The sequence below is a fragment of the Panthera uncia genome (genome assembly GCF_023721935.1).
Source record: "Panthera uncia isolate 11264 chromosome A3 unlocalized genomic scaffold, Puncia_PCG_1.0 HiC_scaffold_11, whole genome shotgun sequence".
Taxonomy (NCBI): Eukaryota; Metazoa; Chordata; class Mammalia; order Carnivora; family Felidae; genus Panthera; species Panthera uncia.
Window position 1 is genome coordinate 93,234,469 of NW_026057578.1, and position 18,948 is coordinate 93,253,416.

The 18,948-nt window shown below is 45.1% G+C and overlaps 2 protein-coding genes across 4 annotated transcripts in view; one reads left to right on the forward strand and one right to left on the reverse strand.

Annotated features, from left to right (window-relative positions):
• CTNNA2 (catenin alpha 2) overlaps positions 1-18,948 on the forward strand; it is a 1,105,968-nt gene that overhangs the window by 726,739 nt on the left and 360,281 nt on the right. The gene's annotated exons all lie outside the window — the stretch shown is intronic.
• On the reverse strand, positions 14,135-17,359 carry LRRTM1 (leucine rich repeat transmembrane neuronal 1). The gene is made up of 2 exons (XM_049651804.1): positions 16,249-17,359; positions 14,135-16,133 (listed from the first exon to the last, which is right to left on the reverse strand). The coding sequence occupies exon 2, from the start codon at positions 16,072-16,074 to the stop codon at positions 14,506-14,508; it is 1,569 nt and encodes a 522-aa protein (XP_049507761.1). The 5' UTR covers positions 16,075-16,133; positions 16,249-17,359; the 3' UTR covers positions 14,135-14,505.

Genomic DNA, 18,948 nt, shown 5'->3' on the forward strand with positions numbered 1-18,948 from the left:
TACACCTCTGATAAGGTGTAAGTGTAATCTGTGTTAACCAGGTCAAAGTTCAATGCAATATAAAGCATTGCGTTTACTTAGTGCTTTGTTCCATTTGAGAACACAGCTATGTGGGTTTAGGCGATTAGTTTGTTAGTTAATGACTTAATCACCTTCTCAGGATGCAATCTTGATACTCAAACCATCTCCTCCACCAAGCCTATATATGCTGGAAACCTAAAAGCTCATCTTCAGGCTTTTGCCCCTAGTTGCTGCCCAGGGTCACCAAGTGATAGTGTCAGGAGTAAGGGGTATTTACCTGAAGGTGAAACAAATATTTGAAACCCCATGGCCTCCTTAGCATAGGGATTGAAAACCTCTTAGCGATCACCAGAAATTTATGTTTGCTGTTGGAAAATTGCTTTGGGAAATGATGTGGATCAGAGAAGTAAATTTTCTGTCAAGATAAACTTTAGTAGTGAGCAAAGCAAAATTTGGGGGGAAAAAAGATCCCTAGGTGTTTTATCTCATTTTTATTAACATTCTGTAATATTTACCACAGCCGTAGTCTGTGAGCCAAACTGTCAGTGGAAGCATTGAACTATAGAGAAGATTCAGGCATTTCTCTAGAGAGGATACCTTCGGTCTCATTTTACAAACAGAAGCTGTTGATAACAGATGTGCTTCAAAAAGCTGGCAGTTTTTAAAAGAATTAAGGTGAAAAATAAAAGCCTTAAAACCCCACCACACAGATACCAGGAATCTACAGCCTCTGGACTGGCCCAGACTTTTCAGTGTGTTTCCAGAAATTGCTGTTATGCAGTCTGCACAGACGGTGGAGTGCTTGGGCTAGCAAGGGAGGGGAGGGAGCTTGGCAGGGCACCAGCTCAGAGCACGACTCTTCTTTTCTTTTTCCCAAAGAGCTGAGCCTGGTAAAAAATAAAAACACAAACAGACCCTTTCCCTCTTTCCCATCTGCTTTCATCCCAGTGCTTTGGGGTTGGTAGCCCTGAGTAAACCGGCAGAGCCCAGCAGGCTGCTGGCTGCTGAATGTGTTGCTGGATTTTGCTGCAGTTCAGAGCTGCTTGGCCCGGGGTCCAAGAACATCGAATCTCACCAGCGGACAGATAGGGGACCACAGCAGTCGCCTGTGCATGAGGGCTCAGAGAAGCAGCACGTGCACTTTTGATGGCAGTGGTATGGTGTAATAAGTGATTATAGCTGAACCGAGGCTGACTTCTGCCTCCACCTTCTTACAGAAGTTTCAGTTTAGGCTCTCAGGAGATCTATCAGGTTTCTGCTGCTGAGGAGAGGCATGCTCAGAAAAAGAGGAGGGGGGATTGTATCTGTTGGCAGATCTGGGAAGGATCATTACATTGAAAACTCACACCAAATAAATAAATAAATACATAAATAAAAGGCAATCACCTGAGACAAGTCTTGGAGCACTGTTGAAAGGGATCTTTGTCACTTCCTTCTTAACTGAGTACTCCAGCTGACTCTAATAAGAGAAGGAGCTGTCTCTCTTTCCACTTATTATAGTTGCTAATCTATACCTCAGGTTTCTCCTGTATGGGGAAGAATTTTCCATTACTAATGTAATGTTCTATTTATTTATGTTAATTTTAGAGAGGGGGAGGGTCAGAAGGAGGAAGGGAGGGAAGGAGAGAGAGAGACAGAGACAGAGACAGAGAGAGAGAGAGAGAGAGAATATCTTGAGCAAATTCCATGCTCGGTTGTGAGCCTGATGCAGGGCTTGATCCCACAACCCTGGGATCAGGACCTGAGCCGAAATGAAGAGTCTGACAGATGTTCAACTGACTGAGCCACCCAGGCGCCCTGTGATGTTCTATTTAAATTAAACTCTTATAGCCACTTTTCAGAATCCATTTCTAGAAAGCAGTTGCTCCTAATGCCTTTCAATTCTCATCGGGTCTATTTGTATAAACATAATGTGTAACTCTACATTGGTGACACGGGGTGGAAACTAACATTACTTGAGAATTCACTATCCACCAGCACGTGGTGGGCACAACACTCATGATTCCTGAGATGCTTCTCAAAAACGTGCAAGGCAACCAAATATATGTAGAGAGGTGGACACCAAGGTTCATACAGGTGAAAAAATGACCTGCCCAAAGGCCATTTGACCCATTTGAGTCAGACTCTGCTACATGGTAAGAGACAAAGTCAAGTGAAATGGGGGACTTTCCCTCAAGGAGAAGTCTAGTTGCCTCCGTGCTACAAATGGTCTAGACCGAGGATTAATGAGGGACTTAATCCAGAGAAGTGACTAGCAGGGATTTTAGTCTCTCTGGAGGAGGGTTTGAAACATGTGGCCCTCTAAAGTGACACTGTGTGGGTAGCTGCCCACATGTCACCACCCTCCTCCTCTTTCCACTGCTTAAATCTTTGCATAGTACCCCACAGCTTTTGAAGTTGTCCCTTACTTTCCCTCCTTTAATCCTTACCAGATTCTCATGAAACAGGCTGAGCAGGGATTACTTTCTGAATTTTACAGACAAGGGAATTGAAGTTCAGAAAGGTGGTGATTTATCTAAGTCAGTAAATGGCAGAGCCAGGCCCAGAGTTCTGGCGATTAATTCCATACCCTTTTTTTCCTCTCTAATATATCATAAAGACAACTCTGGGAAGTATTGAATGCAGGAGGGGCTAAGACACAGTTCTCCAAATTAAATGTTGGCTGTTCAAATAATCTCTGAATTCTAGTTTTTATTATCAAAAAATCCAGACCTCCCTTGACCTTCTCAAAGTCTTCAAATGGTGACCTGCCATTTTTTTTACTATTGTCTCTACCTCCATGTTAATCATTGTGTATGTCAGTGTTTCTCAAACTTTTTTTCTCATTATCTCCAACTAAAGAGATTTTTTTTTACACATTTTCCCCAGTTGCTGCCTCTGAAATTTGAATACCATAAATATATCCTATATCGGTTTATGTATTCCATAGGGTATATACCTCGGTGCTTTATCCATACACTAAGATTTACCTGTTCCCTCTCAAGAACCAGTCTTTACCCCCTTGGTTCAATTTTGCCCTCATTGGGATTACATAATTACTCATACCTATGAATTCAGTAAAATCAATCAATCAATCAATCAATCAATCAATCAGTAAAGGGAGAAGTGACTGAGGACGAAGGAAGAAGGAATGGGAGGGAGGGGGGAGGGAGGTAGGGAAGAGAGAAAACAATAAAACAAGTCAACAAACAGAAGGTGGTCCTCAATTTCCCAGTAGCTATAGCTTTCTCTGGCATATATATTCATGTGTTGGGGGTTCACTCACTTTGGGCAAGTATCCCTAATATGCCTGTTCAAAGCAGGGGCAGAGCATTCTTTAACCATTCTGTGAATGAACGCAAGAAACAGGCAGTGGCTTGGAACAGAATCACCTCTCAGTATTTAATTTTCAAGGTACAAAATAGTGAGTTCCCTTTGACCAGACTTAGTCTCTGCCTGTGGTGTTGGGTGGGTCTCTAAGGAGGGAAGAACCTTTCCTTGGGGGAAGTTTGATGATTTCACAATTTTACCTGCTGATAAGCAACAGTAAAAGAGAATGCATTGGAAATTACTCCTACTCTCCTCCCCCTCCTTAACACTCTCCCTGCCTACTAAATGGGGCAACTAAAAGGAAAGGCAAAAAATCACTACTACAAACAAGAAAAGAAAGGCCTGGGCAGGTAGCACTGGCTTCCCCAAGGGCCAGCAGCAAATTAGTACCAAAACTGAACTTACATGCGGCTCTTGACACATGAGCTCCTCTCCCAGAAGAGAGAGTCCACCTCAGATGTGTCTCCTTTTGTTACATTTGCTTCAGTAACATCAAACTGTAGCTGTTAGTACACAGAGAAAAAAAAAATCTTTAAATAAACACCAGCAAATCTGTTACAGCTGAAGATGTATGCTTAGTGTCCCGGGGGCCAGTATGATTTAATATTGCTGATATTAAGTAAGAGTTTGGGAGCTGGATAACAATTGCAAGCTGTGTAGTAGCTTTCCACCTTCAGGAATTGACTAGGATAGGGAATAGCTCAGATGTAGAAATGAGTTTTGTTGAATCTTCAAAGACTAATATGAACAATGCCGGTCATCAGCCTTCAGTTCATGTAGAAATTGGAAGATATTGCCGAACCCGCTTGCACACGTGCTCATATTGCAGTAGAGGGTGCATTTACCAGGGCTGACAATTAACAACCAGAGCGAAGTCAAACATGAGTGTAGAGGCCAAGGCCTGAGCGGGTTGCAAAGCTGTGAAGGAAGGCACATGTGTCTTCAGACTCCATTTTCTACCTCCTTACCTTTTCCTTTTGAATCCGATGCTCTCGGGAACTCAAAGGTTTAGACATCATCTTATCGCAGAAGAGAAAGGGGATAGCATGACCTGGGAGTACAACAGCTCTCTGGCCATGTAACCCTGTTTTATTTATCTTTTATTAAGAATATAAAACGAAACAATACTTATCTAGCACCTACCAGGTACCAGGCACTGTTGTAAGCACTTTACAAAGAGTAACTACTATAATTCTCATGACCGTCCTATCTCCATTTTATAGACGAAGGACCTGAGGGTTAGAGAGATTAAGTAACTTGCAAAACTCACTCAGCCAGAACTTGAACCCAACCATTATGTGTCCAGAGTTAAGTGCTTGACACTCCCTGCTATGGTAAGTAACCTTGGGCAAGTCATTGAACCCCTCTAAACCTCAGTTTACCTATCTGTAGAATGGGGATATTAATACTTCTCTGGACAAGTAGAGGGGGAGGTTTATTGCAAGGTGTGACTAAGAAGGTAGTTAAGGGTTTAGCAGGTTGCCAGGCACCTAGTAGGGCAATATATAATAAACACTTCCCAAGGGGGTGGCTGCCTTACATACACAGAGCAGAAAGAAGAGGAGGGCTCTTCTGGACACGTTCATGATGAGTCCGGTGGGTCTAAATTCTTAGCACAGTCCTCTTGCTAATTCCTCTTCTTTAAGTTACATTATTCTGTTGTTCATTCAGCACATATTTACTTAATCCCTCAATAAGAAATGTTGTGCTACGTTGAATGAGTTGACCAGTATAGTTAGAATTTTAAAATCTGAGTGATATGTTACCTTTAGTTGCATTTCGGTTGTAGTGTGATTTCTCAAGACTCTTTTCCCCTAGAGCATGTTTATTCTTTTCCTTTTGTACCTTTATGATTTTTGGAATAGTGTGTAAAACAGGATCAATATGAGAAACTCAGATAAAAATGACCTGGATGACAAGCAAAGGAGTGAGGCTGAATTCTAAGAAGGACTATTATTTTTAGAATAAAACACACACAACACACACACATTCAGTTACTGGGAAATATGGATTTTACCACAAATGCAATCACTGTGGAGCAGAGACAGCAAGACAAAAATCATAGAGTGCATGGTTCTGCAAATGAGGGACAAACGACAGGATTGTCTTGGTCAGCTGAAGGCACATTGTTGCTTTGTTCCATTATTTGTGTCTAACTTGACTTTTCAGACCTTTCTGTGGCAGAGTAATACAGCCCTTGCTTGGCACAGACTGAGCCTCTGCACTGCCATCCAGGGCTGCCTATGGTGTCTCTGAGATAGAGGCCCCTGCCACATGCACTTTGCAATACTGAGAATTCTTCATTGAAGATAAACGCACTGATGGGGAGCACCTAATAAAACATGATTTTTAAACAAAACACTGATTTAAGGAGATAAAGTATGCTGGAAGATTCAGTCTTTATCCTGGCTTTATGTTAAGCCTGTAAACTACTGGCAGATCTGGTTTTATACATGAACAGTGGTCTATGTCGTTTCATTTGAAGGGAACAAGGGAGGATCTCTTGTCCAAGTATACATCACTCAGCTGTTTCAGTACCTGAAGTTCTAGCACTGGAGCAATTTCTTTCTTATTTTCCCCAAAGATCCTTTTTTAAGGATCTTTTTTTAAAGCACACAGACACACAGACAACACAACACAACACAACACAAATTATCACATCCATCCATCCATCAATTTTCTTCTGGGACTTAGTTTTCACATTTACTTACTTACTTACTTACTTACTTATTTATTTATTTATTTTAATACTATAATTTATTGTCAAATTGGCTAACATATGGTGTATACAGTGTGCTCTTGGTTTTGGGGGTAGATACCCGTGATTCATTGCTTATATATGACACCCAGTGCTCATCCCAACAAGTGAATTTTCACAGTTTTTAAAGTGTTGGTGGCAAAGGAGTCAATGGCAGTGGTCAAGCGGAAACGGAACTTTTGGTGATGGGGTATTTGGAAAGAGTTGGCATCTCTTTATATGTCTCTGAACCATCATGGAGGCTCCTGGGGCAAAGAAAGGAGTATCAGGCATGGGACAGCGGTCTGGGCATCAAAGAGGCAGTCGTGAGACTGTGATGCCAAACGTTGTCATTGCCAGATTCCAGTTGGAGAAAGAGAAGGTGCAGGAAAATGTGTGTAATCTGTTCTCTAGGACTCTTCATGGAGGCTCCTGGGGCAAAGAAAGGAGTATCAGGCATGGGACAGCGGTCGGGGCATCAAAGAGGCAGTCGTGAGACTGTGATGCCAAACGTTGTCATTGCCAGATTCCAGTTGGAGAAAGAGAAGGTGCAGGAAAATGTGTGTAATCTGTTCTCTAGGACTCTTCCTGAAAGACTGACTGATTTTTGGATCTCTAGCAGGAAAGGAAAGGGAAGCATTAGAAGGGGAAGGACAAATAATTAGAAGAGGCAGTTCTGAGTGCCAGGCCTGGCCATAGCCTTGACCTTGTGCAAGCAACTTAGCCTCTTCACATTGGAGTCTTCTTGTCTTAAACAAAAAAAATGGGACAAATTTGTATTTGCCTTGTGAGATTGTTGGGGGAATTAAGGCAAATAAAATCATTAACTGTGAACAGCACTTTGTAAATTATGGAGTGCTTGGAGACAAATTACAAGCCCATCTATGCCTGCATATCTTGCTCACAATATCAGCCCCACCAGGTGGAGTTGCGGGGGGTGGGGGGAGAGTCTCCTCACTTAGCACTGACCCCCATCCAGCCTAGCCATCTGCCACCCTGTGTGAAGAGCTGTAGTCAGACCTGTGCATGGGGTAGATCAGTCAGCTGCCCATGCTGTGACTCTTGTGACCCTCTAGCTCGGGGCTTGTCAACCTTGGCTGAACTTTGGAATCAACTGGGAAGCTTTAAAAAAATCTCCTCACCAAAGCCACACTGCATGTAAATTAAATCAGAATCTCTTGGGAAGGGACCCAGGCATCCATGTTCATTAAAGCTCCCAGGTGGTTCCAATGTGCAGCCGGGGTGAAGACACATTCTCCTGGCTGAGCAAGAGAAAGGAGGATGCGGCTAGACAATGACTTATTTTTTCTCATAAAGTAGGGGAGGAATGGCTTCCCAACATTACATTAAGAAGAAAATAGCCAATGTGATAGACCAGAATAAAGAAAGAAATGACTAAAAAGGAATCGAGTTGGTGTATTATAGCTACTTATTATTATTTGAGCAATATAAAGCACAAATCTTGAAACTCCCTTCTCTCTTGCTTTCTCTCTTTCTCCCCCTCCAACCTCTTCTCTCCTTGCCTGTTACTTTTCTAAATTTCAGTCTCTCCCTCTTTCCTTGCCTCCCATCTCTTCTCATGTTACAAAAGGGCTCTGATCTCCAGTATTAATTATAACTATGTACAATATAGTAAATTATTTTAGGAGACTCGTACAAATATTTTTCCATACTTCTTCCCCGCTGGCTCCTGCCCCCACCCTACCCCACCCCTACCCAGTGGCATTCTTCAGGGTTTTTTGTTTTGTTTTTGTTTGTTTTGTTTTGTTTTTTTGTTGGGCCTGCTTCAGAGCACATCCCTATGCCTCTGGTCTCACGTGTGGGTGAGTGTGAGTCCTTGCTAGGATTTCCTTTTATCTCTTACTGCACATTCTGAAAACCCTATTTTCCCAACCACACATGGCTGTGCCTTCTCATCTGTTTTCCAGCATCCCTACCTCCTCTCTGAAGTCCTTGTCTCTGTGATTTTTTAACTACCTTTTCTCATTCATATGTAGGAAACCTGATAAATCAGAATATCTGGGGAATGGGAGTTCAGGGGGATTTTAATTTTCTGGTTAAGTGACACTAGCTGGGAAACCACTTTTGTTTCCTGTTTTATTCTTGAGAAATTCTAGAAGCCCAGAACTGGAAGGGTTCTTAGGGAATACCAGCATAAATCCTCCTAAAGGCAAAGTGACAGTAAGGTGATTACCAGATGAACCCACGACATGTGAGTAACAGAGCCAGGTTTAAAGGCCAGGTGTCTCTCCTGAGTTCTGGACCCTGAACTTCAAGAGCATTCGCTTGATCTGGCCTATTGAAGTGTTGTGATTAACTAGAGCCAGTCCAATGTGAATGGGTTTGTTTCTAAGTGAACTCTCCAATTCCCTCATAATGCCACATGGCTATGAACTTTATTCACCTGTGTCCCTTGCCTGGCCCCAAATGCACTTCACTTTGCACTGCCTGCATCTCTAGACCGTCCTGTTTCTAAGGTCTGCAGTGATTTCCCTCATTAACAATATATCCACTCTACTCACTAGACAAAGCACATTGAATTTTTTTAAAGGGGAACCCCAATCCCACCTCAGCGACATTCCAGGCTTGGCTGGAGAAAGAGAAAGCCCAAGCAGGTCAGCTCAGTTTGTTCAGACTTCAGGACATCTTCTGGAAGGAATATCATGTTTCTCATTTTCCTTCTTGTTAAGTAAATATCCACTGGTAACTTGATTTTTTTCCTCCTGTTTCCTAAATGAGGTATTGCTAAGAAAAAGTGGGTCAATTGAGGGTTCTGACAAGTTTCGTCCCAGTTAATTTAAGTTTTGCCATATGTTCTCCGAGAAGCATGTGCTAACTACAGGTCCTCTGATTAGCAACCAACCTGAGGGGTTTTAATTTAGACTTTCAGTTCTCTAGCAAGAGAGAGGAAGATTCAAAGAGAATAGATCTGGGTGAACCCAAACTTAACTCATCGGAAAGGCGGCCACAAGCAAACACACTGGTGTAGACAACCTCATTACTTTACACCATGGGGCAGAGGTTCTTAACCTCAGCACTCTTGGCATTTTAGAGCAAATAATTATTTGTGAAGGGGCTTTCCTGTGCATTGTAGGATGTTTAGCAGGATCCATGACCACCACCCATGAGACGCAAGTAGGCCCCACCACCATGCACGAAAACAAAAAAGTTTCCAGACATTACCAATTGTTGAGTGCATGGCAGAGTTGCCCCTGGTTGACAACCATGGAGACATAGTCCTTTTAATGAGCAGGAAAGAAATCTCAACAAGTCTCCGACAGTAATACCTGGAGGCCCATACCTTAGTCTCTCTGTGTCTATCATTGTGTGGTGAGAGGTTGGACTGGATGAGCAGCTGGGCAGTTTTGCCTCTGGAGGCCTGTGGAGAGGTATCCTCTGTTGGTAGAGTCCTACATTACCCAATTAACAGAGGCCAGAGCAAGTGAAGTCATCCTGAAAATTCCTGGGCTCAAGCATTGTACCCATGCCATCCAACAAGAATACGTGAGCATGTGTCCTGTGCCAGTCCTTGGTTCTGCTGGGTGGAGGAGCAGAGGGAGTGACTATTAAAGGGAAAAGGAAATAGGGCATGCCAAAAAAGGCTACCAAACTGAATACCAGTGCTCCCCATTACCAGCCGGGTGACTTTGCACAGAGCACTTAACGTCTCTAAACTTTACGTTCCTCATGTAAGGGTAAGGTTCTTAGCATCTCTCTCTCTCTCACACATATTGAAATCTAGGTAAAGGCTCCCATACTCAATAGATTTTATTCCCTCCATCTTGTTTATATCTCTGACTAAACCTTAAGGGTGTAGTAGATAGTGCCTAGCCTTGTGAGCACCAAAACACCAAAGACCTACAAAAACTGGGTCCACTGAGGAAGGCCAGAAGATTGTGCCCAGTCAGGAGTAAGAATTTTGCCTCTTGGATCCCTGTGGAAAAAATCAGAGAAGAATATTTTTGGTGGAGAAATATGTTTCCTAACCCTGAGGTGGAATTCATTGGTTAGGAAGGTACTCTCACAAGAGTATCTTGCCATTTGCTGGCTCTTACCATTAGGTAGCAGGCTTATACTCTCCTACAGTATGAGGCACTCAGATCCCCCAGCTGCAAAGCATCTACCAACACATTATCTAATGCCTGAAAATACCGTCAGTCCTTTACATTTTAATTGTGATTGATTTTACCAGGTTCTTTCTTGAGTAACAGTTTGCTCATGGAAGGAGAAAGTAGGAGGGTAATTGATGCTGAAAGAAGTTATGTAATGTCATCATGTGTGTGACTGTATATGTAGTTATATAAATATGGCAATATATCTGTATGCCTGGTTATATCTGTGTTATACGTGCAAAATGTGTGTGAGTGTGTGTCCCTAAACTTCTCTGAAAATATATTTCAGGACCCTGCTTCAGAGTCATTTTCCAGCTAACTCCTTGTTATTTGTCATTCCATCAATGACAAAACCCAAATCAACCAACATAACCACCTACCTAGAGGAGATAATTGATGCTTATTTTGACTACCCAGAAACACTGTACTCCCCATTCTCCAAAAAAAAAAAAAAAAGATATACATTCCAGTCTTTTGATAATGCTGTCTGTGAGAGAGATATCTGATGCCTTTTATTTTACTAGAATACGTGACCCACCAGTGGCTATGCCAGATAGAACAGGCACTGAACTTGATGACAAGTCGATTAATATAACCCAAAAACACAGCCAGCCCCTGAGCCCTCCAGTGATCTGTGTGCAGTTGCTTAAGAAACTTGAGAGGAATAACAAGTGGCATTTGGCCCTCTAATTACCTACACATACTCATAAATGTGTTGTTGATGCTAAGTCATACCAAATGTCTGCCTTCCTGCAGGCAGGGAGAAAAGGTAAGGCACTCTTATACTTTGAGGAGCGTGGGAGAATATTTTTAAAAAATGAATTTTAAAAAAGGTTTCCTTTTACTGGAGTCCTCTTTTCTTTGTGACGGCAACTTTGCAGTCTTGGAAGTGTGAGTTGTGCCTGGGACTGGTGTTCTCAACCATCCTGGCTGAAGTCTGAGCATCAAGGACTGTTTTTTTCTGTAAATGAAGGCCAAAGGATGGGTATTACTTAACCTGCTCCCTCTGGCACAACCTAAAAAACTACCAGGGGTAAGACTGGTGTGAGAGTGTCATCTGTCATCAGAAAAGACCTTTTTTTTCTGTATAAATATTCGAAAAACCTCTTTACTAGGGCTGAACTTTAATCATCGGGGAAGGTACTACAAATAGGGGGTTAATCCATCACAATGACCAGGAAGAGACATGAATTGTGGCCTTAAATTTTTTTTTTCAGATAGCACAGGATAATGATATTAGCACCCTCTGTGGGAAGAACACATAAAAAAGGTGTTACACCTTTAAAAATTAGATTCTCTTTTAAATGCTCAGTAGTTTGCTTAGAGGGGTCAGAACAAGTTTCTTGAAGCTTAAAGATTAATTAATTTGTGAAAGAAAAGATTTCAAGTGTCACAAAACCTTAGTTAAAACTACTGATCCCCCTTATTCTTGGCTTTCCCCTTCCCCAGCCCTTCTTCAAAGCAAGAGGTGCGTGAGAATAAAATGGTGTGAGCTAAATTCCTGTTTGTGTAGAAAACATATCTTCTACAAAGACACACAACACAGAGATATACAGACACACAGAGTAAGAACACAGCTTTCTGTGGCCAGCATTTGCTCTCCAGTTAGCAGACTGAAGATTCCTCTTGACAGTGATCTTTCATTACATTTACATGGACTTAAGATCTACACATGTGATGTTTAGTCATATGGGGGGCAGGGGTGCCAGCAGCATAAAACAAAGCTCAATTATTCTCTGGCTTTTTCTTATGGCCACGTTGAAAAAAAGAAAAATGAAAGAAAAAAATAGTCTTGGGTATAAGCGATAAACTCTACAGTCTCTAATATCTATATTTCCATGGGTGGGCGGCTGTGGTTCTGATGTTTCCCAGAAAGGATTTGCCTTTGGAAGCTTTCCCTATAGCTGTAAGCACACCAACACAGCCTTTAATGCACTGAGCCAGAAGTACCTTTTGGTACTAAATTCCAGTAGCCTTCCTATGAGATTAAACCAATGGAGTCCAAGGAACTTTTCTTCAGTCGCCACAATTTGGGATACATCCTCCCCCCAAAAAAAGGTATGTTGTCTTCTAGAGGAGGTCTTTTTATTGGAGTTTAATTATAGATGGCACATCCCTAAGTGATCCCTAAGTTCCTGCTCCCCCTGCCCCCCTGCCTAGTGATACGCTGTTTAAAACGGCAGCTCCAAATTGTCATGCTTAGGCTCATTCTAAAAGCTTCTCCTCAAAGTTAGCAAATAAAGCCCCTCTCTTCTAGCCTAAATAAGTGGTACAAGCACAGTGTATGTTATTATATCATGTTTTAATTAGAAACAAAGAAGATGAAGTTTCCTTCAGGAAGAATGAGCTGGGAGAGAGGAGGGGGAGGAGGGAGAGGGAGAGGGAAAGAGATGTTAAACTCTCAAGGTTTAACACATTAGAGACATTTGCAAAGTATTTCTCTCCAAAGGGCCTCTTACATGCAGTATTGTTAGGAAAATGGATTTCTCCATAGGTAGAAGAGAAACCTATCACTAATCCTCAGCTTAAGTAAACCTCCTGGTGATGACATTATGCATTTCAAACAGCAGATTTTGCCTTTTTAGGTAGGTGGCTAGAGGCATTTGCATTTGGGAGGTGGTGGTGTGTCTGTTTTCCCCATCCCTCTCCCTACTATTTGGATGTCTCTCTTAAAAAAAAAAAAAAAAAAGGAAAAAAAGAAAGATGCCTGGCTGTAGGATCTTTCAGAGGGGTGAGCACCTGAGTTTGAAAAAGACTTCTGGGCATGGGTGTTGGTTCAGTATTCACCATCTGCTCTCCATGACAGTTTATTTCCATCATACAATTGCTTAAAGTGCTAGCGAGTGAAAGACCCCTCCCATGCAATACACCGTACTCCTCCTCTTTCCCATCCCCACACCCACCTACTGCTACCACTGTTTAATTTAGTCCAGTAAACAATCTGCACCTCAATGATGGACCTGGAAACCTGTGAAGGCTGGGGAGAGGCAATCATTGATCCCAACACACAAAAAAGTAAAACAACACTGGGAAAGCAGGCATTATAAAAAAGGGCAAGCTGAAAACAGGCAGCTTTTCTGTTCTGGGCTAACAAATTATTCCCATCTCAGTAATATTGGAACACAGGGTCAAATGGTGATCTTCCCCGATCCTACCCCATCCCCACTGCTTCTAAAGTCTGTCCCTAAAGTCTCCTGCCAGAAGTCATTACCCAGTAGTCATTCAACCTGAGGTAGGATTTTTCTCACTGTTCCCCATAGTAACTAGGAGTGTGCTCTCACTGCTCGGAGCCTAAGCTTGCTGCAGTCTTCGCAATGTGCTCCAGAAAGCACAGCTTTCATCCGCCAACATTTGGATTCTGCCTTACTCCCCTCAATCAGGTCGGAGTGAGCAGGAGCTGAGGGGCTCTTTCTTTCACTTGGGAGAGTACAGAAAAGGGCACAAATGCTACCAACTCTGGTGAATCAAAGGCACAGGAGAATTACGAGCCAGTGGCATTAGTGGGTGAGATTTTGAACCGATTTGAAAGATGGTTGTATTAAGTGCAAAAACGTTTCTTGCTCATAGGACAAACTGTCTGGCACTGCCTTTTAAAAGCTATTTGTAACGATCTCTGCCTTAAAGGCTAGGCAGTGATGCTCAGTCCTCAGCGCCCCCTCCTTTCACTTGCGTTACAGTGATTGCATTGCTCTCTCCTAAAGATAATGTGAAAGGTCTTGCTTTTTCCCCTCAGTCTTTAGTCATGCGGGGATAAATCAACCTGATGATCTTTATTTGTTCCTCTTAATATTTCAAATTGAGCCTGACCACCTATACTCCGCAATTTCTGGATTTTTCCTCTGGCCGCTGGACCCCCCAGCCCCCTCCCCCACCCCCCACCCCCAGGGAAGGACATGGTAACTCTCCCTTCTCTTTTAACACAGGTAACAATTCATTTAGATTACACCAGTCTGTAAAAACTGTAAATGCTATTTTATTTTAAACATTTTAGTTTACAAAAAAAAAAAATCAATGATTGGTACCTTTTTTACACTCTCAGATTCCTGAATATGGACAGATCTTCAAAGGAAGGAAGGAGTTCTCATATGAAATTTAAGATTGACTGTCCTGAAGGTTGTGGGGCAGGGTTTTTGTTGTGTTTTATTTCGTTTTTGTTTTTAAGACACAATAAAGCTAAAATGTCAAGTCTCTGGGAGATATCCCCTTACAGTTTCAGTCAAGGAGCATATCAGAGCACAGACAAGGAGACCCCAGCCTGGCGCTGGCCGGCCGCCCCGGCCGCCCAGGCGTATTTGGTAGCGCACGGGTTGAGAGCCAGTGGGAAAATCACACCTCGCATTCCCTTGCGGGCTGCTGGTGGCAGGTACAGGATCCGTACTCATTGATGATCACCAGGGCTCCCTCAATGTGGTTCGGTTTGTAATCAACGTAGTATTCCTGGGCAGACATGGCAGCCATCTGATGCATGGTCTGTTTCTGCTTTTGCTTCCTGCGCTGCGTGACAAAGCACTGTCTGAGCTGCCTGAGGCTAGCTGGGAAACACTTCCAGGAGACATAGAGCACCAGGACCACGATGAGGAAAGAGAAGATGAGGGCCATGGTGCCTGTGACCACCTTGTGGATCTGCACGGCGTTCTCGGCATGCTCGCCGCCTGGGAGAGCCACAGTAGCCGGCTCGTGCGTGCCGTCGAGCTGCCCCTCCCTGCCGTCAGCGAGCGTGGTGGCCGGGCTGCCCGGGAGCCCGAGGTCACTGTGGTTGGTGACGGCCGAGAGCAGGTGGCCGCTCGTGGGGTCGGCCCCATCCTCGCACAGGTGGAAGGCGTACACGGCGTCTAGGACGTCCTCGCCCTGCGCGTACTCGGGGCTGGCGCACTGCAAGTTGCCATCGTAGCGCCCCTGGAAGCTGCTGAGCCACGAGGCCAGGGCGCACACGTTGCGCCCGCAGTCCCACAGGTTCCCGGCCAGGGTGATGCTCGTCAGCGATTTCCAGGAGTTGAGGATCCGGGGCTCGATGTAGGTGAGGCGGTTGGAGTCCAGCTGCAGAGACTGCAGGTGCGGCACGGTCTCGAACACATGGGGCTCCATATACTCGATCTCGTTGCCCGACAGGTCCATTTTCTCCAGGTTCCAAACCCAGTCCAGCGAGCTAACCACAATGGCCACCTTGTTCCTCTTCAGGCAGAGGGAATGCAAGGAGATGAGGCGCGGGAAGTGGGCGAAGTTCACCTTGACCAAGTCGTTGTGCTCCAGGTGCAGCTCAGTGAGCTTGAACAAGCCGGCGAAAGAGTTGCGCGCCAGACTCTTGAGCTGATTGTATCCGATGTCAAGAAACTTGAGGCTGCGGCAGTCCTGGAAGATGCGCACCGGCACGAACTGGATAGCGTTGGACCGCATGTGAAGCGTGGTGAGCTTCCGCAGCCCATGGAAGAGGTCGGGCGCCAGAGCCTGCAGCTTGTTGTACGAGAGGTCCACGCTGCGCAGGTTGGGCATGGGCCGGAAGGTGGTGTTGGCCAGTTGGGTGATCTGGTTGGAACTCAGTGTGAGTTCCTTAACTCGGCGCAGTTTCTGAAAGGCGTCCCCCTGCACCGAGCAGATGTGATTGTGATCCAGATAGAGCCACGTGAGCTGCATTAACCCCGTGAACTGGCCTGCGCGCAGCTCCGAGAGGCTGTTGTAGCGCAGGGACAAGCCCAGCAGGCCGGACAGGTTGTGGGGCGCCTCGGTGAGGTTGAGCGCCTCGCAGTACAGCAGCCGCCCCTCGCACCGGCACAGCTGCGGGCACCCGCTGGGGGCGGCGGGCAGCATCTGAAAGCAGGCCCCCAGCAGACACAAGACCACCCCCGAGGGCCTCCTCAGCAGCCAGTATAGACAGAGACCGAGCAGCAGGAAATCCATTAGCGAGAATCTTTCCAGAGAGGCTGGAGAATGTCCATTGGAAGCGCTCGGTCAGAAATCTACATCATATTTTATTCCAAGGGAGGGGGAGCGGGGGGAGGGGGAGAAAAGGGCAAAATCAAATAAATATATTGAAATAAAGAAGGACCCCCCTCCCCAAAGCCACACGTTCACCTCTAAGCATGCAGAAAGCTGGGCAGCATAGAAAGTTCACAGCCACGGAAAGATCAAAGAGACGGTGATTTGGTCCATGTTAGATGCTGCAGCAAAGAAAAGGGAGGAAAAAAAAAATCTTCGGGAAAGAATTTAATTAAAAAGTGTCTTACCCACCCTTTTCCAGAGAGTGACAACCTCCATTCAGCTGCTCCCTTTGTGTGCAGGCTAATTATATGCAGGGCGAGAGAAGACCCCTCTGTGTTTCCGAGGCAGCCCCGGTCCGCGGCCGGCGGATCTGGCAGGCGCACAATGTCTCACTTTGCTGCTCGGCTCTGGGCTGCAAGGGCGGCTGGCGAGGCGGGGAGGCGACTTCTAGGACCCGCAAGTTTCCCAACTACGTGCCGGCGCCGGGCTTCGCCTTCCTGCCGCTGTCCTTTCCCTCTGCAGTTCGGACTGTGACGTTGTGGGGAAAAAAAAAAAAAAAACCAAAAAAACTCCAAACTCGGGGCTCACGACTCCCCTGGATTTGGTAGTCTGGTTAATGTCCGTCATTGGAAAGGACCACTGACCGGTGCCACCTTTTACTCCGCGGAGACCGCCTGCCATTCGCGCCCGGGGCGGCTGCGGAGAGCGGGCTCGCTCATGCTTTGCGGGCGGCGGGGTGGTGCGGGCGGGGAGCGGGGAGCGGCGCCCGAGCTCCTTCCCTCCGCCAGGCTGTGTGCGGCGCGAGCTTGCACAGGCACCTACTGCTCACTGAGTGTCGTAAGCTGCTCACGATTGTGCGTCTTCCCGGAGCACCTCAGACATGGGCAGATTGAAAAGGGGTGGGCACAAAACCAAACATTTTACCGAGCCACTGAAGTAATATATGTTCTTTGATGAAACGGAAAACACTTTCAGTTTTTTTGGGGGGTCCGTATTTCAAAAAAAGGGGGAGAGGGGATGGAGGTATGGGGTAGCATCATCAACGACAAGGTATTTCCAGGCAGGAAACTGTAATATTCTGTTCTCTCCCCCTTCCCTTTTGGGGACGCTCCCCCTCCCCCTTTAAAGCTGTCTACGTGTAAGAGACACGTAGGAATCTGTAGAGAAATCAACATTTGGTCCTTTGCTTCAGAAAAACAACTTGAGAGAAGATAGAGTAAAGCAGTGATTGTGGGGGCTTGGCTAAGATTTTTTTTTTTCCTCCTTTCCTTACAGGCACTGGAGTTCTGCAATCAGCCAGCCCTTTTTAGTGGTGGATGGGGAAAAGCTTTCCAAATCCACTGGTTCTGGGAAGCCATCCCGTTTTGGTGGTATGAGACCCAGTGTGCTAGAAGCATATGTCTGTGTGCACGGAGTCTTGCGTGAAATCCTACCAGGACTTCACCATTCTCCAAGGATGTCTGTAAGGTCCCAGGTGGATTAGAAAGATTCTGCTGTATGACACTCAGGAGGGCTGGCCCTAACATGCTGCACATGGTGATTACAGCACCCTGTAGCACTCCAGGAGAATATACTAGAGAATAGGCAGAGAAGGGGTAGTTTAAACCATAATGAAGCCTATCCCCCTCCATCACGCACCCCTAATTAAACTTTCAGACTGTAGCTAAATTGTCTCTCCTAACTAGGAAGAGAAGTCTTTGCCTGGTTATTTCCACTCACAGTCATCTGTAGCTGGGGTTCTCATAATAAGCTCGCTCTCTCTCGCTCTCTCTCTCTCTCTCTCTCTCTTGTTCCAACTGGCTTCTACCTGGAGAGGGTCTATATGTCTATTGTCAGGAACCTGTTGGTCATGTTAAAAAAAAAAAAAAAGTCCTCAGAGATGGCAGAGGGAAACTTTTCTGGAACTGAGTGTGGGCAAGCCTATCTTCCTGGCAGAGATGCCCAAGGATAGGGGAAATCAAATGTGAATGTCCATCTCCTCCTTTGAAATTCTATCATTTCTGCCTGTCAGGGATGGAAAGTGAGTGGGCATTATCTGTACTGGTACTCACTATGATTAAGAATGAGGTGAATTACCAAAGCTCCCAAGTTGAATTGACTTTGGACGAGTACTGGGTTGTGCTTTATCACTCAAGCTGAAAGCACTTGCCAGTGGAATCAAAGTCACCAAAGACTGGCGTACTCCAGGAAAAGTCATATGAACAGGGGCACGAATCATTACATTTTCTATTAATCCGAGCTGTGCCCTGGGTATTCATTTCTGAGATGTATCATTATTGGAAGGAAAACAAAGGTGAGATGTCCTAAGCATCACATGTTGTCTTAGGAGCTAGAAGAGACATTAGAAAATCAAGCCCCTGAATTTTGCACAAGATGAAACTGAGGCACAGAGACATCAGGCAGTTGCCTGAAGTCTCACAGCTTGTTACCCACACAGATGGGTTTTTTTTTTTTTTTTTTTGCCATCCCACACCAAAGTAGTGTTCTTCCTTTGCCATCCTTGATGGTTGCCTCTTCGTCCCTCTTGTCTCCTGCCTGACTGTGGACTCCATACCTTCAGGTTTCACCCTTGTACATGCAAGGTACTGCAGAACACTTGAACAGACAAACAATTTCACCATCAAGTGTTTTCACCTCTTGCCAGTACAATTATTCCTGACAGCAGGCTGGCTGATTGAGCCATAAACTCTAAAGGGTGGTGGGGGAGGCGGGGGCAGGCAGGAGTAAACACTAGCCAACCATTCAGCAAGCGCTGTGAGTATAAGCCACCCAATCCCCATGGCTGCTAGGAAG

Bases quoted from the DNA above. Each gene is read 5' to 3' on its own strand.
- LRRTM1 (XM_049651804.1), bottom strand. From the start codon at position 16,074: ATGGATTTCCTGCTGCTCGGTCTCTGTCTATACTGGCTGCTGAGGAGG.